General features: G+C 35.1%; 1 protein-coding gene across 1 annotated transcript in view; it reads left to right on the top strand.

Moving 5' to 3' along the window:
* LOC5576344 overlaps positions 1–27,929 on the top strand; it is an 877,728-nt gene that overhangs the window by 832,103 nt on the left and 17,696 nt on the right. Inside the window, 4 exon segments of the mRNA XM_021837621.1 lie at positions 15,068–15,275; positions 15,919–16,275; positions 22,938–23,765; positions 24,108–24,283. Of these exon segments, the coding sequence (XP_021693313.1) occupies positions 15,068–15,275; positions 15,919–16,275; positions 22,938–23,765; positions 24,108–24,283 (1,569 nt within the window).

Raw genomic sequence — 27,929 nt, 5'->3', positions numbered from 1 at the left:
TCAGTGATATTTGTTATTTGCAATTTTCACTACGGAAAAGATTCATTCTTTTTGTAATCCAGTCAAGATTTCTAGAAAAAAAAAACTTACAAGGAATGTTCTTTGTGATTCTTCCACGAACTTGGCAAGTACTTAAACATGTGCTTTGAAGAGATTTCTCTGAGAATTCCTAGGGAGATTTGTTCATGCATTGTTTTCGTAGTTTTCAGTGTTTTCTTAAAGAACTTATTTATTAGTTTTCACTGAGTTTGTCCTGGGATTCCAACGGAAAATCATTTCCAAGCTTTCTGATCTCACCAGAAAATTTCTCGAACAAATTGGATTAAAAAAATCTCTTGAAGAATTCCGCCAGAGAATGCATTAGAAATTCTATTCATGATTTCTCCTGGAAAGTCATCTACGTACTTATTACATATACATTCCAATTGTAGGTTCGAAGAATCCTCCAGCAGTTCATTTATAATTTGTTTAGGATTGTTAGAAATTACTTAGAATTTCTCCAAAAAATAGTACAAAAAATCTAGGAGTCTCACCAAAAATTTCTTCAAGATCACTTAGTTAGTAATCCCCCTCAATATATTTTTTTTCCAAAATTTCAACTCTAACATTCCTAGGAAGTTCCTAGCGGAATACGTTCAACTGTTCTTTCACTCTTCCGCAAAAATACTCAAATTAGTTCAGGAATTTCTTAAAGAATTATATTATTGTTTCCCTAAGATTCTTCCGAAAAATTTATTAGAGATTCTTCCAAGTATTTTCCAGAGATTTTTTTCTTTACATTTTCTTTACCAAATGGGAATTTTCAAAGAAAGTTTTCATCAAAGTTACAGTTCCATCAAGTATTTCTTCGGGCTCTAGAAATTTTTTTTCAAATGGTAATCTCAGGATTTTTCCATAAATAACATTTAAAAATGTATACGCTATCCATATTAATTTTTTCCAGTGATTGCTTTGCAAACTCCTCCTACGAATCACTCCAAAAAATAAACATACAAAAAAATGAAAGTTTTTGGTATTTTTATTTTAATAATTGAAGCTTAAAAATTACTAAATTCCTGTCGTAAAATTCAAATAATATATCGTAGAATTTCTGAAATTCGTTGACAATGTATTTCAGAGAAAAAATGTCCATGCAGGATTTACTACAAAAATTCTTGCTCTTTTTCCTTCGTCTTCTATAACATAAAATGATTGGTGTTAAAATGGATGGAATTTCAACTGAATGTATTTGTTACTGAAATCTTACATAACATTTTGTATGAACTCGACAGTTTCATGATAGTATGTTGAACATATTAATGTAGAGCCCATTTTCCTAACTTTAGAAATTCCAAGCAAACTTTTTTAAAGGGTGTATTATCGATTATTTTGTAGTACTTTAGAAATTTAACGCGAAAATATTGCCGGTATTTTTTTAAGAACATTACGGAAGATATTTTGTGGTAGAATTCGTAATTTGAAATTATAATGAATTTAAATCTTTGGGTAAACTTTTCATTACTTTGAAAATTTGTTGAGGAATTCCTAATGGGCTTTGAGAAATCCAAAACCATACGTATAAGAATTCTGCATTTTTTAAACTATCATAATTAACCTTTTTATAGATTTTTTGAAATGTTGGTTTTTGTAGTATGGAAAGATTTTTGCAGGAAGTTCCTTAAAGCGTCATGGGAAGGAAGGAGAAACAACAAATTGTTGAAGCAGGTAGAACAATAGATGGGCAATGGTACAATGAAAATTAGGTTAAGGACTGTTCATTTTATAAAGTGGACATCTTGTGCATGCTGTATCTTTTTAATTTATCAATGAAATTTCAAGCGATTTTCTGCACATCGTTCGACTAGTATTGTACAATATTGTGAAAATAAAAATTCTCCAATATAATTAAATTTCACATGAATATGGCACAACGATTAGAACGGTAGATTTTTAGAGGTTTCCAAAATTAATGATTGTTTGGAAAATTCGACAATTTATATATTTTATTTTCAAAAATGCTTGTTCTTCGAAAGCATTATCAATCAGAAGCCTGATGGAGAAAATCAAGCTGTTTTTGGAACAACTATTTTACAGTTGACAATCATCAAAATTGGCAACACTGCTGTAATAAAATCGATTGAATTTTCCACATATTATTTTCATAGTATGTTATTCTGAGATTACCAATTGAAATATTTGTAGAAAACCATTTACAATTTGCTGTAGATCGATAAATATGCGTTCACGATTTTAAAAGTATGAGACTTTTTAGTAAAACTACCATAAACAGTAAAATTGTTACTTAAGACTATGGTTTAACGCACGACTTAGCTCTCGTTTGTACAAATATAGTTTCTTTAGTAATCCAAACTAGTTTTGAACACGCTTTCTACTTTTCTCTTTTGCTGGGAGTAAAAGGATGGTGTATCAGTAAATTTGGCCATAAATGGGTAAATCACTAAAGTTACCTGGTGGAATATAATTGATTTTTTTAAAGCTATACCTACAGTGGGATAGTAAAAAATACAAACATACAATTTGTTCATTAAAATTAGGATTTTTGTTTTGCGAATAATAATGTTAAACTTTGACGAACAGCTTTTCTTATGAGTTTTTGGAAAAACTATTTAGCTCATAAACCAAAAGCATTTTCTAAGATTTTATATTTTCATAGCATTACTGAATAATAGTTGAACGATGCACAGAAAACCGATTTCGATGTTATCAATAAATTAAAAAGATATAGCATAAACAAAGTGTCCTCTTTATAAAATGAACAGTCCTTATTATTTATAACCTGGAAAATTACAGGATAATTGCAACCTCTCTAATGAATTTACAAATAAAACAAATTTCTCTAGAAGTTCCATCAGAATTTTCTTTGGAAATTGTTTTTGGAATCTATCCTTCCTTGACTTCTGGTTTTCTAGAATTCTGCCAAAAAGCCTCCTAAAATTCCGCCCCTTATCACTGAAAAATGCAAACCCAAAATATGGGTTCTGCCAAAATATAGTAAAATTATTTCTGAAGAAGTTTTTTAAAGGAAGATCAATACAAATGTCTTTATGAATATCTTAATAAATCCTCACTCCCTTCCCTGTTATTTCGCTACATGGTTTTCTACAGATTTATTTACCGCTAAATTTCCTGGAGTTTTTCAACTAATTTCCTCCGAAGATTCGCAGGCAAGAGACATTCCAAAAACAATTTTCTTTTCAATTCTTGAATAATCCGGGGACTTGAAGCAAAATTTCTAGAAAAAGAAAACATAAAAGAATTTCTGACGCAATTTTTTTATGTATTTTAGAAATATTTCTCAAGGGCTTTTGATAAACTTCGTGAAAGAATTAGTAATCATTTTTTTGGGAAAACTATTTGAAGGAACAGAAGATTTTCTTATACGACTTTCAGCGAAATATCTCAGTATAAGATTTGACAGAACCAATTATTTTTAGAGGAATGCTGAACTTTTAAAAGATGAGGTAACATTGAATCCGGGATCATATTCCGGAAACAGTTTTCTAATAAATAGTAGACATGTCCATCAGGAGGAAATTGCTTTGAAAGTATGAACAAGTCCCACAATATTACTCGACTAATTTTCAAGAGATTTTCAAAATTTCTGAAGCCATCTTTCAATATTTCTTCACGAGTTTCATCATACTTAAATTTCATAAAGAATGTCGAAAAGTTTTTTAGAAAATTTTAGAAAACTTGGCCATGCCGAAATTTTTGAAAGTCAAGCCTTAATTTTCCACAAAAATTCCCGCTATGTACTGTCTGAGAAATTCCTTAAGTAATTTTGTATATTTTTTCAATTTTTTTCGGACATTACCTTGAGCAGGATATCCCCCAAAAACATGGGTAATTATAATGCAGTGAATATGCTGCTTTATGCTGAAACAGCATTTATTTGGATTATTCAGAAAAAAACGAATTTTGGGAATCCAATTTCCCGGATATTGCCTTTTTTGTACCACGATATTTTTTGCATCGGAAATGTCGAAAAATTGCGCTTATCGCAAACAACAAGAAGCTATTTCTAACAAATAACCATTCAATCGACGGCCGGACGGTTAAGATTTCGGTTGTCGGGCGATTCACCGAAGTCAGAACCACCACGCTGATGTTGTATAAGACAAGCGAGGTTTCATCACTATAGATGTTCAACATAAAATAACGTTACTATAGAAGAGATTTTTGTCAATAACAAGAGTCATGTACATTGAATCAGAAGATTTCGCTTCATGTTAAAAAGTTTTTGTTAAAATTTTCATTTTTATTATCATCAAAATTTTCTGGGGGGGGCCTGGATGATTCTGGAGGGGGCCAGGCCCCCCTGCCCCCCCCCCCCCCTGTTCCTCCCCCCCTAAATCCCAAGAAGCGATTCTCAATCCTATCAGCTCCACTTTCAATTATTTACGAGCCGACTGGAATATATATATAAAACGTATGTTGACTCTAATCTAATGATGTTAACATTTCTTTAGAAACTAAACTTGATATTGACAATGCTCTTGAAACTTTAACAAATTCCATTGTTGAAGCCCGGAGCATTGCAATTCCAAAATGTAAAATTTGAATCCGTGATTATAGACGATGATCTTAAACTCTTGATCCGTCTTAAAAACGTGAGGAGAAGGCAATTTCAACGCACTCGCGATCCTGCTATGAAAATTATGTGGCAGGACTTGCAGAAAGAAATCAAGAAACGTTTTGCTCAATTAAGAAACAAAAATTTTGAAAATAAAATTTCTCAATTGGACCCTGGCTCTAAGCCCTTTTGGAAATTATCTAAAATCTTGAAAAAACCTCAGAAGCCAATACCGGCATTGAAAGAGGAAAACAAATTATTACTAACTAATTGCAAAAAAGCTCAAAAACTTGCTATGCAGTTTGAAAGTGCGCACAATTTTAATTTAGGACTTACTAGTCCAATTGAAAATCAAGTTACTCAGGAGTTCGAAAATTTTGGGACCAATATTATACAATATTTTTACATCTGACTTACCTGAGTTAACTCAGGGATGTCAAAAATCTTTGTTTGCGGATGACACAGGCCTCTGTTTGGACATTTTTTCTTCATACTTGCAAAAATGGAAGATTTCTCCTAATGCTTTCAAAACTCATCTAATAATATTCCCACATAAACCAAAAGCTCTTTATTTGAAACCTTAAAGTAGACATGTTGTCACGATGAGAGGGGTTCCAATAAATTGGTCAGATGGAGTTAAGTATCTAGGGCTCATGCTAGATAAGAATTTAACTTTCAAAAATCACATTGAGGGCATTCAAGCCAAATGTAATAAATATGTAAAATGTCTCTATCCCCTTATTAATAGAAAATAAAAACTTTGTCTTAAGAACAAGCTTTTGATATTCAAACAAATTTTCAGGCCAGCCATGTTGTATGCTGTACCAATATGGACTAGCTGTTGTATTACCAGGAAGAAAGCTCTGCAGAGAATTCAAAATAAAATTTTGAAAATGATTCTGAGACTTCCTCCCTGGTATAATACCAAGGAGTTACATAGAATATCCAATGTAGAAACATTGGAACAAATGTCAAATAAAATAATTAATAATTTCAGGCAAAAATCGTTGCAATCTTTTATTGCCACGATTAATGCGTTATATGTTTAAGTATATTCAAAGCGTTTTTTTCTCTTATAAGCAGGTGAAATCAACTCACCTGTAAAAAATCTAAACTGCTACGGCAAATGAAATGTAATATGTTGTTAACAAAATGTTAATAAAATCTTAAATTTGTTTTACCAAATTAGGATGATAGTGTTGTCTAATAACACAGAACACCTAAATATAAGAAATGAATGTAATGTTTGGAATGATACTAATAAAGAGATTAAAAAAAAATAAATAAATAAAAAAAATAAAACACCTTCGTTCAGTAGTTTGGGGTCACCTCCTTAAAAAATACAAAAGGGCACATGTCAATAACTGCACGTTCAATTGAACCTCCTCATAGCTCATTTGAAAGGCAATGAGTTAATCTTACTTCAAACGTTTTCTAACCAAAAATATGTTCGAATACTCGTTTACTAAACTAAACTAAATTAACACTGAAAAACGGCTTTTTTCTCAGCATTAAATTGACCACAATTTGTAATCATTGCAGCATTAAACCATAATCTTATATTCTAAAAGTGAGAACTATTTAAAATCAACATATGAGCAATTCTCGCTGAAACCAGGCCGCCATCGCACCCATCGTTAAAATTCCAATTTTATGTCACTAATCGCTACTATATGCTAAAACTAAAGGGTGGTTCTTTCGGTTTTCTCAAATTGGTGGACCGCTCGTACGCCAGCTAGCTAAACAGTTTGCGAAAAAGCCCATTGTTTGATAAATCTTAGAAATTTCTTCTCTGATTAAGTTTTAAGCTTAAACGGAATTCGGTTCCCCAGATTTGTGCTCTTGAAAATTTAAGGTTTGGCTTCGATTCATCTTCACCTTAAGACCATTTTTCTCAAAATATGAAAAATGTCACTTGATCCACTCTGACTTAACGCTGATCATTTGAATGATTAGTAACTCGTTGGTTCGATCGATTGATTTTAATTTTATACCATTGCACTATGGTCCAGGAATCAGTTTTACGCGGAAAGATGCATTTTGAGCTTAAGAATGAAACATTAGACAAAAACGGTCTTCTACAAAGTTGTTTGTATAAGTTAAGCCCTTTGTTTGGTGTTATTGAAAATTAGGGTGCACCACATTTTCATAGAAATTGTGTAACTAACTTTCTTATTTGTAGAAATTATATTATACATGCTTCAGCAAAGTTATGGACCATTCAATTTCAAGCAACTTTGCCGAAAAAAGTTTTTTTGTATCTCTTAAATTGACTGATTTAGAGCTTTTTTCCTACGGTGACATAGGGTGGTCCGAACAAAACTGGTTTTCTGGCTCTAGAGTTTTCAATTCAAATTTCTCATCAAAGTAGTCTATGAGACACTTTTAGAGCTTTCAAAAATGCGTAATTTGGTGAGTGAAGAAACTCGCTATCTCCTTCCGTTTAGGAGTTATTGTTGGTTTTCTCTCAAAAACATGCCTAATTTGATTGTGAATATTTCTGATTGGGGCAAACATAAAAAATATATTTTAACGGCATTCAAAAGACAAAATAAAATTGTATATTATGTCAAAAAATGACAGATGTGTTATTTTTGTAACTCGAATAAAAAGCATTGAAAAACAAAGAATTTTAAGCAGAAAAACTTTAATAACTTTTGAACTAAAATAGATATAAACAATCTTTTTACATGAAAATTTGCGTTTTGTTAAGTTCTAAAAGACGTTCATAGACGACTTTGACGAGAAAATAATATTAAAAAAACTAGAGTTGAAAAACTGATTTTTGTTGGACCACCCTGCGATGATTAGGAAAAAATGCTCTAGATTGGTCAAATTTTGAGCTACAGAAAAACTTTTTTTGGCAAAGTTGATCAAAATTTCAAGTTCTACCGCTTTGCCTGAGAGCATATACCAGTATTTTTGCAAATAAAAAAGTTGATTATATGATATGTGTGATATTGTGGACCACCCTAGTTTCAAATGACACAATATGAAAGCTTACATTTTTAGAAACAATTTTGTAGAAGATCATTTTTGTCTAAAATTTCATTTTCATGCTCAAAATGCAAAATAATAAAGAAATACATACCATGAAAATCTTCAAAATAGTTTTAGAGCCCTATCTTTCTTATTTCAGATTTCTCGTCAAAGCGGTCTATGAACGACTTTAAGAACTTAACAAAACGCAAATTATCATGCAAAAAGATTGTTGATATCTATTTTAGTTCAAAAGTTATTAAAGTTTTTCTGCTTAAAATCCTTTGTTTTTCAAGGCTTTTTATTCGAGTTACAAAAATAACACATCTGTCATTTTTTGACATAATATACAATTTTATTTTGAATGCCGTCAAAAGATATTTTTTATAATTGCCCCAATCAGAAATATTCACAATCAAAGTAGGCATGTTTTTGAGAGAAAAACAACAATAACTCCTAAATGGAAGGAGATAGCGAGTTTCTTAAGTCACCAAATTACGCATTTTTTAAAGCTCTAAAAGCGTCTCATAGACTACTTTGATGAGAAATTTGAATTGAAAACTCTAGAGCCAGAAAACCGGTTTAGTTCGGACCACCCTATGTCACTGCAGGAAAAAAGCTCTAAATCGGTCAATTTAAGAGATACAAAAAAACTTTTTTCGGCAAAGTTGCTTGAAATTGAATGGTCTATAATTTTGCTGAAACATGTATAATATAATTTCTACAAATAAGAAAGTTAGTTACACAATTTCTATGAAAATGTGGTCCACCCTAATTTTTAATAACACCCAACAAAGGGCTTAACTTATACAAACAACTTTGTAGAAGACCGTTTTTGTCTAATGTTTCATTCTAAAGCTCAAAATGCATCTTTCCGCGTAAAACTGATTCCTGGACCACTGTGCATTGTTTAGTTCTCTGAAGTTGTGTTATTGAAAAGATTTTTTAATTGGAAAGTTAAAACAAATTCTGTCCGGGATAATTTACCCATACATTTTGTTTGGTATAGTTTTAGCTAAAAAATCGGGTTTTGAATTGAAAGGATGAAAAACAAGTCTTAAAGAAATCCCCCACAAGACATTTTGTAACTTTCAGGGTGTGAATGTTTTGTAGGGATAGTTATCCTCGTCCCCAGAAACTCTGAGTTACATGCAATTTCAATAATAAACGGAATTTTGATAATGTGATTCAAAATTAAGAATATTTCACAAGATTTTTTAAAATTTTAAATATTTCCGTGCGTACTTGTGGTTAATCCATTTAAAAACATTGATGAAGGCTTAAAAAAAGAAATATATCGCAACAGAAACTCGCTTAGTTGTTCGAACATTTCTTAACCAAACCAATTTTGTCGTTTTTGAGCCACGAATTTTGAAACATTTGGCGAAAAATCAAGTATAGTTTCGTTGCCGCAGAATAAGTCTAAAAAATCTTGCTCAATCAAATAGAAAAAATCGCTTTAGATAAGAATTAGAAGTTTCAAAAAAAAATCAATAATAGGGTGAAGATGAATTGAAGCCAAACCTCAATTTTTCTTTCAAACACAAATTTAGTGAAAATCAGTTTGAGTTGAAAACTTGTTCAATAAGTTACCAACAGCAAGTAACTTATCGATCAAGTTTGCAGCTCAGATGATCGTTTGGTTTTCCAGATTAGTGTCCTTGAAATTTTCGTATCTGACCCTTAGTGAAAGATTGACCAACATAAATCTTACTTCACGATTTTTGTTGGGATTATAAGGTTGATTTGAGTGTGTAAAACAGTTCAGATTTCAAACGAAGAACAGGTGCTCAATGCAGGAAATTCCTTTCAAAAAGTGTTCCGCGAGTCAAAATGGCAGTTTTTTTTCTCGTGCTCGTATTTTCACTTTTCGAAACTATACTTTGATGATAGTCTGTTGGAAAAAAATGAAGCGATTTGGTGCAACCGTTTTCGAGATATGAGCATTTATGTTTGTAATACCACTCTAGCCATAGGAGGATCTAGAAAACTTCAAAAAATATGATAATGTAATTTTATTATTTCTTGGAGACAACTCAAAGCTCCCTATTATCTTGTATTGTATAGCCCATGTTTTATTTTTTGATTAATTTATTAAAACAAAATGGCGGTAAAAAATACATGGTGGATTACAGTACATCGGAAAATCTTTAGAACAAGATAATCAATGGACGCAATTTCTGAAAATAGAAGAGTTCTTTGAAAACTTGTGAACAAAAAGTGCGAACATATTTAGAATAAAAAAAATGCGATTTGAATATATGTTTATGGTAAAAAATTAAAGCTGCTAGTAGAGAGATTAATATTATATGAGAATCCTCATCAAAATTTTGCTAGAATCCTGCTCAGTATTAAACACCTTCGTGCAGTAGTTTTGGGTCACCTCCTAAAAAAATACAAAAGGGCACATGTGAATAATTGCACGTTCAATTGAACCTCCGCATAGCTCATTTGAAAGCAATGAGTTAATCTTACTTCAAACGTTTTCTAACCAAAAATATGTTCGAATACTCGTTTACTAAACTAAACTAAATTAACACTGAAAAACGGCTTTTTTCTCAGCATTAAATTGACCACAGTTTGTAATCATTGCAGCATTGAAACCATAATGTTATATTCTAAAAGTGAGAACTATTCAAAATCAACATATGAGCAATTCTCGCTGAAACCAGGCCGCCATCGCACCCATCGTTAAAATTCCAATTTTATGTCACTAATCGCTACTATATGCTAAAACTAAAGGGTGGTTCTTTCGGTTTTCTCAAATTGGTGGACCGCTCGTACGCCAGCTAGCTAAACAGTTTGCGAAAAAGCCCATTGTTTGATAAATCTTAGAAATTTCTTCACCAAATTCTTTCCCTTGCAGCACATGGCAAACATAGTGGCATCGTATAGAGGAAAGATATAGCTTTCATCTGATTCTAAAAATAATTAAATCAGTTTTTTCTCAGCTCTCTGATTGTGACCTAAGATTTATCAAAAAATGGGGTTTTTCACAACTTTTTAGCTAGCTGGCTTACGAGGAGTCCACCAATTTGAGAAAAATGAAAGGACCACCCTTTAGTTTTAGCATATACTAGCGATCATCAAATTGGAATTCTAACGATGGGTGCCGATGGCGGCCTGGTTTCAGCGAGAATTGCTCATATTCAACATTCAAGTCATCGTACACAAGGTTGGGGTCACCTGAGATGCAAATAGTTTTTGTTAATATCTATGCCATTGTTCAACCAATTTCAATAGTCTATGGCTTATTGAAGCGGAAATAGTAAGTCATACGTGATTGGTTTAAGATTTTACAAAATTTTCATATTTCAAGTGTGTTATAGTGACCTCTAACTTTGGTACGATACACGATGACTTGACTGACTGTTTTATTGATTTTAATTTTTTCTAACATTTTTCCGACATAATTTAGCATGTACTTTTTAAAGAATATGATGTTATGGTTTTAATGCCATTTTGATTTGAAGTTTCGAACGATCCAATGCTGAAACCAGCTATGTTTGTTCTGTGTAATGTTTGAAAAAATGTCATAGTGTAATGTGAAAAATCGAACAGCCATAGAGAGTTTCAAAAAGTCTTGAAATCACAGAGATATCAGTAAAATTCTTTTGTATTTTTTGAACGGTGACGCTGAACATTTGCATGGGAGTATATGAGAATCCAAATCAGGATTTTGTGAGAATCCTGCCCAAGAACAGAAATATCACCAAGAATTGGTTTACATTTATACTCAGGATTCTATGAAAATCACTCTCAAAAACGGTTTTGTTAAAAACGAGCTTGTGATACAGTGAAATTGTGTTTGACAATTTTACTTGTTGCGTCATAGGAATTACAAATCAAACACAACGAACTACTTGTGTAAAACAGTTCTAACCGACTGATAAACCTACAAAGAAAACTTAACTAATGTTTAAACACTTGTTTTTAATTATGAATCGTGGTTTACGGCTAACCAGCCGAGTGGAAGTTTAACAACTACCGAAAAGCTAAACATTACATATATTTTGCAATTGGATTAAATGGACAAATTGTTGTGAAGTTTTGCGAAAAAAGTTACACGTCTTCTCAGTGAGAATCGAACTCACGACTCCCTGATCTCTAGTTAGGGCGCGTTACCCCTACGCCATGAGAGGACTTATAGACGCAGAAGTTAACCTGAATTCGATTTCAGCTCAATAATCCAATGTTCAATATATCCAATGTCTAGCCCGAGAGCACTAATTCTTCCGAAAGCGGTGCACTCTGCGAAAAAGGACCACGTGATTATTGAGCTGAAATCGAATTCAGGTTAACTTCTGCGTCCATGAGTCTTCTCATGGCGTAGGGATAACGCGCCCTAACTAGAGATCAGGGAGTCGGGAGTTCGATTCTCACTGAGAAGACGTGTAACTTTTTCGCAAAACTTCACATCAATTTGTCCATTTAATCCAATTGCAAAATATATGTAATGATTAGCTTTTCGGTAGTTGTTAATGTTTAAAGTTTTCAATAAATTTTGTATCGATTATTTCAAGTTATGTTTTTTTTTTTAAGAAATTTTTATTTTCTGGTCTTGCAATATCTTTTGAGACACTTTTGGTATATCTAGTCATAAGGGACCATCATGTTTAAACTATTCAATATCACGTCTACGAATTCCCGATTATGGGTACAAAATTATATCAGCTTATGTTATTATGATATGAAGATTTTTATCGAACATAGGTTGTTACAATTTAGATGCAGGATGTTGTTAAAATAACTAAATTTATAACAAACAGTTCTATGAATTGTAACATAAATATAACGAAATGTGTTTTTAATCTATCAAAAACATATCATGTCCAGTTATAATTTTTGATATAAAGTATCAAAATTATAATACTGTATAATATACGGGGTAACTCATTAAGTTACGAGCTTTTTGATCAATTATATGAAAATTCAACAAAACATGATATTCCGTGCAATAGACAGAAACATATATGGTTATAACCAGTTTGTTTAACAATTACAAAAATAAAAAAAATCTAATAAAACTTCATATTCGATGCAATACTCAGAAAAATGTATGTTTTGATATAAAACAAGCAATTTAAAGTTGCAACCAGTTACTTTTTAATCACTTGCAATTAGTCAATAATTAAATTAAGATCATAACATTTTGCTGGTTTTACAAACCCAAGAGATTTTTCTTTCACTCTTTTTTTTTATGGTACTCAGTTGGAGCTGTCTGACAGCTTTACTTGTCAAGGCTGAACCCTTGATCTGGCTTTTGCCAAGTTTCCCCTCTACCAGGACCAATACTCAGACGGACTAGGCTATGGTGCCCACATGAACACTGTTTTTTTATTAGTATTGTGACGTGATAGTTTTTGAAAAATACCCATATTCCCTTGCTTCTGAGAAAAGGAAGCATTGTGAAAATCAGCAGTTCCATCAGAATTTGTTTGAAATAGTATTGTAGTTGTCTTATGTGTAATATTGTCTAGTCAAAATGGTTTTGAATAATTTGTCATTTTAGTGCTACTCTGATTACTCCTGTCTTTTACGTAAGATTAGGGTTCTAAATGTCAATTGTCGTGAAGTCTTAACAAAATTAGGCTGTTTAGTAGTAGTTCTAGTTATTTTCATTTTTATTGTTAAAAGTATTTATTGGTCATTACGTTCATATATCCTTGTCTGTTGAACAATTTATCGAACCTAGCAAGTGAACCCTAATGATCGATCTCAGCGTCTTACTTTCCATAGTCATTTTTATAGTGAATATTTAAGAGTAAAGTTACCTTAGGCTTCTATAACAGTCTCCTACAAGATTCACTTTTCAGTGGCAAATGCAATGCTTCACAACGCCTACTTTCTACTTGTAAATTTTGCGAAAATGAAGCTGGAATTAGATTATTTATACCGTTGTTACAAAAGAGGTATTTCTTTTTATGGCAATGTAAAAACCATATTAAAATAAGATTGTCGCCACTTATTTCTACTCAGTGAATCTATTAGTCATTTTCCTCAGAGTAATATTCCCTACGTCATACATGATAACGATGTGTCTAGCTAGCTAATAGTAAGAGTGGCTACGGATCATTCTGGTTAGCAAAAGGCAAACTGAACGTCACCAATAGTATTAATGTCCACTTCGAATAAATTAATTATTTGAAATGGGCATCAATTCTATCAATGACGCAGAATGTCCGTTGGATCACGTCCGAGATATTAGTGCGTCTATGCCATATGAATTATGACGCGGCTTTAAGCAAAAAAATGCCAAAATGTGATACCACCACTACAGGTTACGCCTTTGGTTTCCATCATATGGGCTAATGGATTATGCCCTCCCATCGCGGCAAGATCGCATAACCAAGGGGAGGGGAGAGATTTTTCTTTCACTCTTCTCAAACAAAATATATACAGTATCGGACATATAAAATGCACCAAAGCCGTTTTTCCATACGAAATGGTCAACTTCAGAGAGCTATAGCTCCGCCGTTTCTCAACCGATTATTTTCATTTTTTCTGTGACGAACTACAAATTTCCTCAATTTTCGAAAGCTATTGTAAAAGTTGTGTGAAAACTATTGATTCAAAAGTTACAGATAGGTTGAATTTTGACATAAAAAATGCACCAAGACGAAAAGTAATGCATCAGACAAACTATGCGTCGTATCCTTTAGGTGTCTTCAGCGCATTTGGTCCTTATTACACAATGAACAAATGCGCTCAAGACACCAAGATGCTACGACGCGTAGTTTTTCTGCTACATCACTTTGTGTCTTGGTGCATTTTTTATGTCAAAATTCAACCTATCTGTAACTTTTGAATCAATAGTTTTCACGCAACTTTTACAATAGCTTTCGAAAATTGAGGAATTTTATAGTTCGTCACACAAAAAATGAAAAGAATCGGTTGAGAAACGGCGGAGATATAGTTCTCTGAAAATGACCATTTTGTATGGGAAAACGGCTTTGGTGCATTTTATATGTCCGATACTGTATATTTCGCTTGATTCAAAAACTCAAGTTGATTAAAATGCACAGATGTGTATTTAATTTAATTAAAAAATTGTTTAAAATAAACATAAAAAAAATATATTCAAAATAAATATAACACAATATGATATATTTTTGTTTCAATATGTTTTGTGAAGAACGGTGTCTAACACAATTATATCATAATAAGATATGCATATCATATTCTGATAAAGTTTTATTATATTTTTGTTATGTACCTCTAGTCGGGTTACTATTGACAATGTGACTTAAGGGATGTCGACATAAATTTTTTTGGTCGATTTCATCTTAAACTCGGTATTATTTATTAAACTTCAAGCTTGTTTAGCTCATTCTTATAGTCAACGAATTCCGCTGAAATGTTCACAGTAGTTTTTGGGGTCCAAAGGAACAAATTTAGGGGTTCAATATAAGATGTTTATAATTTGATCATTATGTGCCACCCTAGTCCACACTGAAAAGCAGGTATCTACAACAGAACCACTAACATCAACCCCCTTTCCCCCATTCATTCCAGTTATAGTTATGGCAGCCCTGCATTCCCCACCAACGCCTCGGACACGCTGTACAACACCACGCACCGGCGGAGTCAGACATTGTCGCCGGTGCGCAACGAACGCAGCTACCACACGCTTACGACGACGCACACGCGGACAAACTCGACCGAGCGGCCATTTGTGGCCGTCAAGCGAGCCCACGAGAACGCCAAGATGCAAACGATTGGTGTAAGTACTAGTACCCTCCTAGAACCCATAACCGCCCACCGGGTTTCGTCGGCAGTTTTTGCACCTTGCCCGAGCGGAGTTTTTGTGTGTCTCACACTTTGTAATGAATGAGGGGTGAGGGGGGAACTCCTTCGGTAGTCAGAATGTGTAGAATAGTTCAAACTTTACTGCATTTTGGCCTGCTTGCTACGAAATTTTACGTTCTGTACAGATTCCCATATGTTTTGCGAATTGCATTCTGCTTCCATACAAGGGTTTTAGACGGGGGTAAGGTTGAGAGGAGTTCGTTATTTATTTCGGTGTACAATCGTTGCATGTGTGATTTAAAAAGTTGTTTAAAAAAAATCGGAAAGTTATTGAATGTTCCATTGATAGAATCTCTATATAAATAGCTAAATGTCTTCCATATTTGAGAAATATCTTCAAACGTACTGAAATAACCCGAAAATTGCGAACTTTTCTCAGCCTTACCAATTATTCACTCATTCAACCGTTTCAAATTTACCAACCATTTCAGTTCCTTCATTATTTTTTTGTTTTGCCCGTTATATTTTCTTCACATATAAACTGCACGGTTTCACAAAATTGCACGCCACACTATTGCATCACCACACGAAAAATCCTCCCCAAAAAAAAACCGTAGTCCGCACCACTGTCCGTCTTGAATGCCTCACCGCACGGTCACATTGCACAAGCCCAACAACAGTCACCACCGCAGACATTGGCAGCCGCAGCCCCATCGCCATCACCATCCGTGGCTTCGACGACCGTGGTTTCCGTAGAACAGCAGCATCAACAGCATGGTAGCAGTAGCAATGCCAGTAGTAGTAGTCCCATCAACAATGGCCATCATTCACATCATCACCATCAGCACCATCAGCATCAACAAGATCAGCAACAGCACCACGTCAGTTTCGATAGCAGCGTGGTCAGCCAGAATGGGCTGCTCTCGCTCGCTGATCAGGATCATTCGACTCCGAAGCACGGACATGTGAGATTGGTAGGTTTTCCACATCTAGGGTTTGGGCACGTGCATCTGAATAACCCAAGTAATCACTAGCCCGCTAATTCGCCTGTTTGGGCTTATAAGGCTATTATACGGCTAATATACAGCATGGCAGCTGTATAATAGTTCTATAATAGAACACAGGGTGAATTAAAGTGCTTTTTGGTAACTTGGGAATGCAGGTTTGTACAAAGAAATTGTTTTGAGTGCTTTGAGAGAGAGATTTATTTGCAAGATTTACTGCTTTTGTTTGCTGTGTTTGTTCAGATCTGTATGATTGGCATTTATGTGAATCCTATTTCAAAATTAATTTCTCACGTTTTCAGGGTTATTTTATGTGAAATCGATTAATTCGAAACCTATTAGATATGAGTTACTTCTCGACAGTGATGGGAAGTAGCGAACATGTCTGCTGAACCGGAATAAAAACAAAACAAAAGCTCGCGAGCATTCGAGTGCTGATTCACTCGCATCTGTCGGGCTTACGGGTAAACGAAGCTAAAGTGATTCGTGAACGTGTTCGGAGCAGTTCAGAGTCGATTGCATTTTTGAAAAAAAAAAACTCTCAAAGATTTCTGGTTTCAAGGGTTTTTCACTAAAAACTGGCAGTTTACTGTCGATTTGATGGATACACAATTGATTTGTCTGTCAAAACCATAATAAACCGTACCCTGTTCGCTTACTTGCGAGTAAATGTTCACGAGTTTTTTGCAATTTTTTTTTGTTTGTTCTCCTGAACTGGCAGGTGCGAGATTACTCACACTAATCCGGTTCGTGAATCTGAAATGTTTGTTTTGCGTTGGTTTACACTCGTGATATACTTCGTGAGGTGAATATTTCCACCACTCTTTTTCGACAGTTTAGTCTCGACTCTTTCACTTTCGACTCACACTCAATTCTATTCCGACTCCTCAACTTTCAGGGCTGGTTACAGGTCTCTTTTCGAAGAATTGGTCACTTTTTCCTAATGCTTTAGGAAAATATCGCCTATGTCATTCCAAGTGAAATCGGCAAAAAAATGACTCCAATGCACTAGGAGGTTTAATGCAAGTCTTCAAAAATTTTATATTTCTTATGGAAAATCTCTAAAGTGTCTTTTGAGGCAAAATGTTTCCTAAAGTTACTAATTTTCTCTTCCTCTCTGCTATGAGTTCTTTGTAAATTCTCGAGACTCAAGAGATTCATACGAGATAATTCCACAGTTTCTTCAGGAATTCCTTCCAGTGGCGATTCCATAACCTAAAATCTACCTTTTCAACGAATGAAAATTTGCATGTCTCAGCAACATTTTTTTTTATTTAATAAATAGAAAATTGCAGGAAAACCCAAATTCAATCATTTACTGTATTTTTTTTAACAATATAAAATTGCAATTTTTACATCTGTTGAACAAGTAAAAATTGAAGGATACGAGATGCCTCTGATATCTTCCGAGGTTCCTTAAAGAAAAATTTCCAATTGTTCAGTAGTGCATTTAAAGACTTCTCCAGAATTCCTCCGGCGCTCTCCCCGGAATTCGTCCTGAACATCCACTAACGATTTCTCAAACGATGCCTTTTTGCATATGGATTCTTCCAGAAATTTTCTATTAGGAACTTTTCAATTGAATAAGTTTGACCAGCTAATGAAGTTTTTCTAGGAAGTTACTCAAGAGGCTTATTTAAAGATTGTTCCAGCATTTCAAATAACCACGTTTTGGGTTGTAACTATTTTGTTTTTTTTTTGTTATTTTGAAACCAAAACATATTTTAGGATTGGCCATCTGGCTCCGGAGTTATTCCGAAACCAAAATAGGTGTTTCGAAATGGCAATTTTCAAAAAAGTGTATTTGTAATATGAAATCAGCTGAGTTTTTACAGGAGATCGCAGTAGGCAGCGCGCGCTGACGGATGTGTTGAAAATTGATCTGTCACGTTTTTAGAGTTTGCAATCCCGGGAACATTTCCCGGGAAATAAGATTTCCCGGGATTCCCGTTTCCCGGGAAATTATTTTCTGTTTCCCGGGATTCCCGTATTTCCCGAAATTTTTGTATTTCCCGGGTAGTTCTATTAAAAAAAAGGGTTGACCATCTATTTTCAAACAAAAACCATCGCACTATTTCCTTTTCATGTCATTCTAGCCAGGGGCCTTTGTGAGCCGAGTGGTTAGAGTCCACGGTTGCAAAGCCATGCTAAAGGTGTCTGGGTTCGATTCCCGGTCGGTCCCGGTCGTAATGGAAATTTCCTTGACTATACGAATGCGAAAATGGCAACTTTGATGAAGAAAGCTCTAAGTTAATAACTGTGGTAGTGCTCGTTGAACACTAAGCCGAGAAGCAGGCTCTGTCCCAAAGAGAACATAATACCAAGAAGAAGAAGATCATTATAAGCATGAAACTCACTAGATCACTAGTTATATTTTGATGTTGATTTGTTGTTTTCCGAAATTAAATAGTTGTTGATTAAATGTATATTTTTTAACAATATGTTCTTCTAACAAAGATTATAAGCTATACAAACAAATGATTTTTCCAGGGATCTTTTCCATGAATTGAGTAGGCTTATAAAGTTTTCATGGATGCAAAATTCATAATTTTCAACTAGTTGGTTTTTATTCTACTGCTTGAAAGGATTGATTCAATGTTGGTAAACATTATTTAAATTTCATACGAATTGTACGAAAATACCATAAAAAACGAATTGTCAAGAATAAGCTCCACATAGACTTTTACTCAATGTTATAAACTTTCTTGTTTTGAAGTCTAGCGATTAATACGAAACCAACATTTTTTTTAGATACACAAACTCACAGAAAAGAGAAGAAACCATACAAATTTGCTGGTATAAATAAATATTCATGGAAAACGAATAACTTATAAATGAAAATTCCACAAAATTTGCTTTATTTCCACGTTTTTGAAAATTTCCCGGGATCGCGGGATTTCCCGGGAAATCGTAATTTTATTTCCCGTTTCCCGGGAAGTCGAATCCCGGGAAAATTGGAAACTCTACACGTTTTTATCGTCTTCGCAAATTATTAGATTCGGCTGCTGAAATGGACGGTGCAGTTTTTGAAAAAAAGTGTCTATAGTGGAAATAAATCGGATTATTCTGCACACGTTCAGCTTCGATGCATCTTCACCTCTTGTTTGGGCCTTGACAAAGCACTGCCTTCGCACAAAAGGTAAAGATGCATCGAAGCCAAGCCGCAAATTTTCGGGAGCACATGTCTGAGGAGCCGGATAGCGGATCCGGCTGACGGTTTGATCGACTGGTCACTCAATCAGATTTTCAGCATGAACCGCTGTTGGTACTCTACATTTGTGCTCTTAAGGGTTTGAGTTTTCGCTTCGTTTCTTCTTCACCAAAAAAACCTTTTTTTTTGCGTCGTCGCGTTGCTGAATTCTCTCGTTTTAGTTTGCACGCGTTCTGAGTGCAATCGAGTTCAAGTTTTCGCGTCGCCGGAGTGGTATCTCGTTTTTGTGAAATGAGCATGCTGATTAAAGTAGCGGCAGCTGCTCAATCAAGGATGGATAGTAAGTTTGGTGAGCTTGTTTCATGCTTTTATTTTAAATTTATATTAAAAAAAGCTATTTTTATAATGAGAATGGTGGTTAGACGCTAAAAGTGTCGTGTGTTCATGTTGTCTTTAGAGTACTGATAGGTGATTTTTTGAACTAAGGTTGCATTGGTACATTGAAGATGGACATCCTAGTTCAACTTCGATTATTCTGGTCAATCACGGAGTAGCAACTACGAATTGTAAGATCATCAATGCTTATAGAAGACCCTCTAGATTCACTATTTTCATTCTAGACGTTTCACTTTCGAAACTCGAGAATCACTCTCAGCGTACTTTCGATTCATTCTTGTGCCACTCTATAATTTTTGATATATTTTAATCTCATTCTCTGCTTATTCTCTTGCGCTCTAGACTCGCTCTCTATTAAAGAATGCTTGTTTGACGACTCGCTGTTAGCTTCTGTTTCCGTGAACTTTTGCAAAATTCGCTTTTTCTCTAAGAAAGCATTCACAAAACTTTGCCAAGTTAAATGTTGACACTTGGTCACCTCTCTTCTGCAGTCACGCGGTCTTATGAAAATAAGGCTATTCCTTCTTCCCTCTCCTCTTGAAGCGTGACATAATTTGGACATTATTCCCTTAGGACAACGTGGTTTATTGATAATCCCTAACAAATGTTTCACAGAATTCTGGGATGAAGCTTCAAAATATCCCTGAAGAATTAATTTCTCTATGATAATAAATCTTCGAGCTGTTTAGTAGAATACCTATAAGTAAATTAAGCACCGAAATTTAGTACTATACCACTTAGTTCCACTAGAGTTTGTATCTTTTGATAGATACGCGTATTTCGACCTCAATTGTAAGGCCGTCTTCAGTGTCGTGTACTAGACTCGAGAAGGCGATAGTGAATGGTGTAGTACTAAATTTCGATTTTTCAGTTACCGTGAACGTACCATATTTGACGCAGGTCCAAACTTGACGCATTTTCTCATTAATTGTATCATAAATTAATTCTCATTCAGACTAGCACTCGAAAATTTATTACTTAATCTTCATTTACATGTTATTGAAGGATTCCAATCGAAAAAAGTTTATCTTTGATTAATAATTGGCAAAAAATAAAATTTATTTGAAAATGTATCCGACAAGTGCGTCAATTTTTTCATTCCTTAGTGAATGTGCTAAATATTGTTAATCAATTTTCGTGAAAATATTATGCTGTTTTACAGCAATATCATCAACAACAGTCAGTAATATTATTTTATTCGTGAATTGACGTCGAAATTTTTCTATTTTTAAGCATTCAGACATATTTTTGTATGAAAATCTTGTGCGTCAAGTTAGGCACTCAATGTTCCTTATTATTTGCTATTTCGATCAGCATGTTTTGTTGGATCGAAAACAGGAAAAAAAAATTTATCGTGCTTGCCTTCAAAAAATCCGTCCGCGAAACAACCCAATGCTTTATGTAATCGCATGTAAAAAGTCATCCATATATTACGTAACGTTTTTAGGGAGATGAGGGGGTTCAGAGAAACGCAACGATTCGTACAAAATATTCGCACTTTTCATTGAAAAAAAAATTGGCCGAGGTTAAAAGAGGTTGAAAATTGTGCAATTTATCGCGGTTTATGGACGTCCCCTAATGTTTTAAGGAAGCTTCAATAAATTCGTCAGGAGGTGAGGTGTAGGTTCAATGGTTTGTTTCGTATAATTTATAATAGAGGGTGTCCATGAGATACGTGTCACAAAAACATACCACTTTCTACAACAACCCCGCCCATCCGTACCACTTTTTATATGGAACCTTCAAAAAACTTGTATGATTCGTCACATCTTGCAGAACACCTCCTTCCCCCTAATAACATGACGTACTTAATGTATGACCCATATATGGTTCTCGATCTATTCCGAGGCCCATACTGCCGTTGGTTCTACGCATATTTGTCCCGCGATCCATTAGGGTTACATAGAACATGAGACAAGTATGCGTAGTTCACGTGTTAAAAGTAAAGAAGATTCGACGACCATTTTTGGAACCGACTTCGTTCTAGTTTTTGACCAATTTGTCCTTATTTTAGCAACTACCTTTTCCGTTTCAGCACAACTTAGTTTTCAAACCTTTCCCTTGTTTGATATCACGGCGAAAATACATTAAACTAAACAATAATGCTTGACTATGGATTGAACTCAATCGCCGGTTTTATTTTCTACACTTTAACTAAACGCATATGCGAGAGTACTACCAGTTGACGTCATTCAAAACTTTTTCCAAAGGTTCTAACTTTTATGTCCACTCTAAAGCGCTTTTTTCAATCAATTGAACTATTGAATACTGCAGCTCTTGTATATTTTAAAATTTAGCAATTATTTTTTAGTGCGTCAAATAAGGAACATAGTGCATCAAATTAGGCACATTGAAGAATTGATGCGTCAATTAAGGAACCTTATGTGTTCCACAAAAAGTCAATCAAACATAAAGAAAAAAACGTTTAATATTTTTTTTACTGATTTTTCCCTAATTCTATAATAGTTGAGCTAGCATAGGTTCAAATTTCAACAAAATCGGACAGGTTTTGACGATTTGACAAATGTTTGAATTTAGAATTTTCTTAATCGCGTCAAATATGGTACGTCCACGGTACTAATTTCTCCAGATTTTTCCAGAAATTTTTCTAGGCTTGATCCAGCAATCCTTCCAGAATTACTCCACGGATTCTTATAGGAATTCCCAAAATCAAAGTTGTCGGTATTCCTTCAGGGGACATTTCAGCTACTCTCAGTGTACCTCTTAGATTTTAAGGAGAGGTACATGTAGGTACATGTACATGTATATTGAAAAAATAACCTTTTATTTGAAGACGAGAGCGTTTTGAATAGAACTTGCCAGTTTTTAACATTATCCTTATCAGCAAAACTGACGTGCTGGCATCTTATAGTTTCTGATGCAGTTGTGCGTCCAACTGCGAACATTTTTCACTATTATTTGCTTCCTTTTTTGATGAAACATCTCGAAACAATCGATTCCACATAAAAGAACCCATTTCCACCGACATATAATTTACTCATCTGTGTCCATCATAGCCCATTCTTTCGTTTATTGTCGTTGTCGCCATGTCGTATCCCACTCTCTCTTTCTTGTCTACTTCTAGGAGTCCGAACAGATAATCTTCAGTAACATAGACTGTCTCAATAATCTCGATACTAGCGAAAAACTTAACCATCTGCTAAAAGACATAACCAACAGTGCGGCCGCGGTGCAGCGAGCGGTCAAAAGCAATGGCCACGTCCTGCCAGCTCCGATACCCGCCATTCCTGCCGCCAGCAGTGTTGTGACTAGCCCAAGCAATAATCCCAGCGCTGCTACTAGCAATACCTTCGCTACTACCACAACCTCCTCTACTACTACTACCATTAATCATCATCATCAGCCGAATCATGCTAGGTCCATCAATCATACCCATTCGAATCATTACCAAAACGGCCAAAGGCGACCCCCTGCTCCGGAACCGATGGACATCTCCCCAACCGTCGACGGACACGAATGTCTTCGAATAGGGGAAGATCCCGGCTCACTGACCCACAGTGGTCAACTAGCGCTCGATAAACTCCTGGCTTCCCTAGCCCTGGAAAACGACGTTACCGAACAGCATCTTGCCAAGATCGATCAGCAGCAGCAACTGTCGGCGGTAATTGCCAACCTTACGGAGTACAATCTGAGCGAAGCTCAACGACTGAACGTGTACAACGGAAACGATCTGGGTGGGGATGCCTTCCGGACGCACGCCGACATTGTCAACGGCAATGGGTTCCACCACCATCATCATCAAAACGGTCAGCTTAACGGCCGGACGACAGATCCCGGAGCATTGCTAATGAATAACCACGTGCGGAGGATAGCGTCGGAAAGTGACAGCACAATCTCATCTATCTCGCCGAGCCTGTCGGAGCGAAGTAATGCCATCTCCTGGTGCGATCAGGTAACACAGACAAACAAAATTCCATTCCATCTCACCTTTGTGCAATCATCTTGACAGATTCTAGCTTTACGCATTTCAAGTCATAGATAGTTTCCGTTCAATGTTACAGTGTCTCTAATCAGTTGCTCAAAATGTCCATTTATCATGCATGCTTTTTATACTGATCGTAATATAAATACCTTACTCAAACCGGAACCAGTGGCCAATGTCTGTTTCTACTAATTGATGCACTTTGGACTGGATGCGAGAATACGAATGGGAGGGGCGAGTTTCCCAACGTTTCGTGGAACTAAAGGAACAATGACTCAAACTCTCTTCCCATCCTTTCTATCGCCCCAACAGGCTAGAGAAGAGTCCTTCTCATCCTATCGCTCGGAGACGGAGCCGGACAACTCACCAGCCGGCGGTTCGCCACGGCCTGAGACGCCCGCCTTCCCAGTCACCCCACGTACACCGTATGGCCTTAGCAATGGCAGCTCTAGTCCAGCATTGCCGCCCAAGAGTCCGACATCACAACGGTAAGTTACACCAGTCTTGGATTTCTCTTGGGCAACCTTACAGTCTACTATACACGTACAGCTATCCCCCTAAATACGACGTGCTTCATCTATGCGGTTTCAATGTTGAACGGATTTGAAGGTTTTAATGTAGGATGCAACCGCGTAGATGGGTATCCGTAGGGGATTTCGGTTAATTGGTTCCAACATAGATTATCTTGTTAACCTCACGACATAGAAGGCCCATGTCTTCGACAAAGACAATTTAGATGTTCGACGCCATTTTGGAATCCAAGATGGCGGAAAAGTAGCGTTATTGTTGCTTCCGGTTTGTAAATATATAATTCTATGAAATATGGGTATTTTGTAGAATAGATGGCGGAAATCGATGTTTGACAGAGGGCTGGTAGCAGGTCTCTTTTTAGATACTTGGTCACAATTTAAAGCAAGTCTCTAGAATTTCCAATGGAAGATCTCTGAAGTTTTTTTAGCCTCTAAAGTCTAGAGTAGGGTTTAATTAGTTGATTCTGTTGCAGACTCTTGTGAGGTGGATCAATCGTTTCCAGCAAAACCGAGTCAAGCTAGAAAATTTGTTTAGTAATTAGAATTCACGTGAGTTCTTGAATTACTAGTACTTAATAGTTCTTGTTGATTTAATACTCATGATTGTTATCCTGGTTTCGAGTGTAGTCTCGGGACTGACCAACTCCGAGTCTTTAACCATCTGCTAGGTAAAATAGATTCAATTTCAGAAACTGTTGCCAGCTACAAGGACTTTGTACCGGGAATCCTTGAATTATCAAAACATATTACTCTAGTCCGACAAACAAGATGAGACTAGGGTTCAAATTGGTAGATCTTACCCCGTAACGCACCACGAAAAGGTGATCTACCAGCGTTACGGGTAGTTTGCTTTCAATATCTCTGTTTTTCCTTTTCTCTCTTTCTTTTCCTTTTTTTATTTTCACTTCAACTCTTGGTGCAATATTTAAAAGGCTGCAGTAAAACCTTCAAAAACTTTCCACAGGTTTTTCAGAATATTCTCCTCTAATTCCTCTATGAAAAAACTTTGGAAATTCTGCACCCTTAAAAATAATGAAAATTTCTGTAGACGTAATTCTCGTTATAACTGAATGACACATGTTGTAAGTGATAGAACGACACAAAAACGTGTCCTTGAAAGTGTATTAAACCAAAACAAATGTTTCCATGTTAAAGGATACGAAAACGATGGAACTGTGATCGACATTTCCCGAATCAGGCACTAACGTATTTAAAATACGACACAAATTTTACGTCATTTAGTTCGCTTCTTTTATGTCCATCCTAAAGACGTTAAATCACATGATTTTTTGGGAATGTAGTGTAGTGGGAGTGTAGTAATATCTACGGAGATTCTTTTTAACACTCCTCCAGACATCCATTCAGAAATTCCTTCAGAGAATTCCCCACCGAATCTCGCACAATTTCCACAGAGATTACTCTAAAAATGTTCTCAGAAACTGTTTCAAGATTTACTCCACAGAATACATACAGAATACAAATCGTGGAGTTGCATTGATTGTTATATTATTTTTTCCAATAGGTTCTTTAGAAGTTCTGCTACAGGAGCTCTTCCAAATTAAATCCCATATGTTTGTTATGAAGTTTTCAAAGAGATTAGTTTAGAAATCTTAAAAAGTTCTTCTGTCTGCACACTTAAAAAAAATTACGGATTACGGTAAAATTGCGGTGGTGTGCAAAAACTGAAATAAAAGGAAGCTCATGCCTGCCAGACCGACTGTCACACGATTTCACAGAAGTTCGGTGAAAATAATGCTGTTACCGAACTGTTCGTTAGTATTTCACAGGGTTACAGTAAAATTGTTTGTTTCACGGATTTTTTTTCCGGTCAAATAATAGATTTCACGGATTTTCTCCGGTAAAATAGTTGATTTCACGGATTTTGTCGGTAAAATAGTAGATTTCACTGGAAAATCGGTATTTTTGTTGTTTACAGTTCAATTACGGTGATTTATTTCACAGGATACTGCGATTTATTTTAAGTGTGTGGCTTACTTTCCCACTGTAGAAAAAAAACCTGCTTCTCATCTCAATCTTCAGAAAATTTCCAACCCAAAGAGATCCTCGACCGGTGGGATTTGAACCCATAACCCTCAGCTAGGTCTTGCTGAATAGCTGTGCGTTCTTATTTAGATCCAATTTCTCAAAATCGCCATGGATTTCTCAAAATTGTATCCAAGGTTAATACAAACAGGTAAATACTACAGACATTTCTTCAGAAATGGCTTGCTTCTGACGTTTTTTGAGGAGTTTGTTGGTAAATCCTGCTTCAGCATTCGAATCAATTACTCCATTCTGCTGCATCCAGAGGTTGGGAGTCCAGGAGTTCTCACAGAGTTTCTTGCAGAAGTTCATAAGGAAACTTTACAAAAGCTTCATGAAATATTACCATAGGATTTACTGGATTGTTTCAGGAGCTTCTCTATTGATTTCTATTTGAAAAATTCCGGAACACTTAGATAATTTCTTTGAGAATTCTGGAGTTCTGGAGAACTTCCTAAACGACTATTAGAACGAATCTTTCGAGTAATTTCTAAAGATATCCTTAAAGAAAATCCTTCAAGTTAAAGAAATCCTAAACGACAATTTTGAAGGAAATCCTAAGAAATTAATGGAGGCATCTCTAGAGACATTACTGTTCGATTTTTTAACGATGCCTCTATTGAAAATCTTGAACGTAACCCAAAAATCGATGGAAACATCACTTGGTGAGTTTCTAGAAAACATAAGACTAAATTTGAGAAAGAGTCTTTGTAAGAGTTCCTGTGAAATCTCTAGAGACACCTTTGAAAATACGGTATTGGACAGAATAAAGTACGCATTGGTCGTTTTCCCATGCAAAATGGTCAAGTTTGGAGGCTTGACCATTTTGAATTAGAAGTCGTATTTAACCTCTCTACTAGCAGCATCATTGTTTCATCACAAAAAAAATATCCAAATCGCAATAACTTGTTTGTATTCCGATATTTCTGCACCATTTTTTCAAATGTTCTCAAAGTACTCTTCTTCTTTTAGAATTTTTGTCGATGTTGATCATTATGGTCAACTGGATCCGGAAATATTCCGAAATTCCTTGGGGGACCGACGGTTAACCATAATTCACGTGAATATCGCAGGCTACAGAATTTTTATCATGATTTTCAAAACACTGCTTTGATGTGAGTCCGTTGTGAAAAAAACAAAACAAATTGGTGCAACCGTTTTTGAGTAATGGGCATTTATGTTTCTGGTACCACTCCGTCCGAAAAAAGATCTTGGTAACATCAAAAACATGATTTAGTAATTTTGAGATTTCTTGGAGACAACTTAACCGATTTGTATGATTTTTTTCAGAGAAGCTCCTTATTACCAGACATTGTACAGCCCATTTTTTTTTTTTTGATACATAGACTTAAAACAAGATTCTGGAAAAAGAGTTTTTTGTAACTTGTGAAAAAATCTTGCAAAAATGTTGAGAAACAAAAAAGTTATAGCGATTTGAATATTTTTTGTTGTAATAAAATGAAGCCGGTGGTAGGGGGTTAATGAGCAAACTTATAAACAAAATATTTCCAAGATATTGTTTACCATTTTTCGCCAAATGGGAAATTTTTAGTTACTCAAA

Source organism: Aedes aegypti, chromosome 1 (genome assembly GCF_002204515.2).
Source record: "Aedes aegypti strain LVP_AGWG chromosome 1, AaegL5.0 Primary Assembly, whole genome shotgun sequence".
NCBI classification, from domain to species: Eukaryota; Metazoa; Arthropoda; class Insecta; order Diptera; family Culicidae; genus Aedes; species Aedes aegypti.
This window is presented reverse-complemented; position numbering and strand designations above follow the sequence as displayed.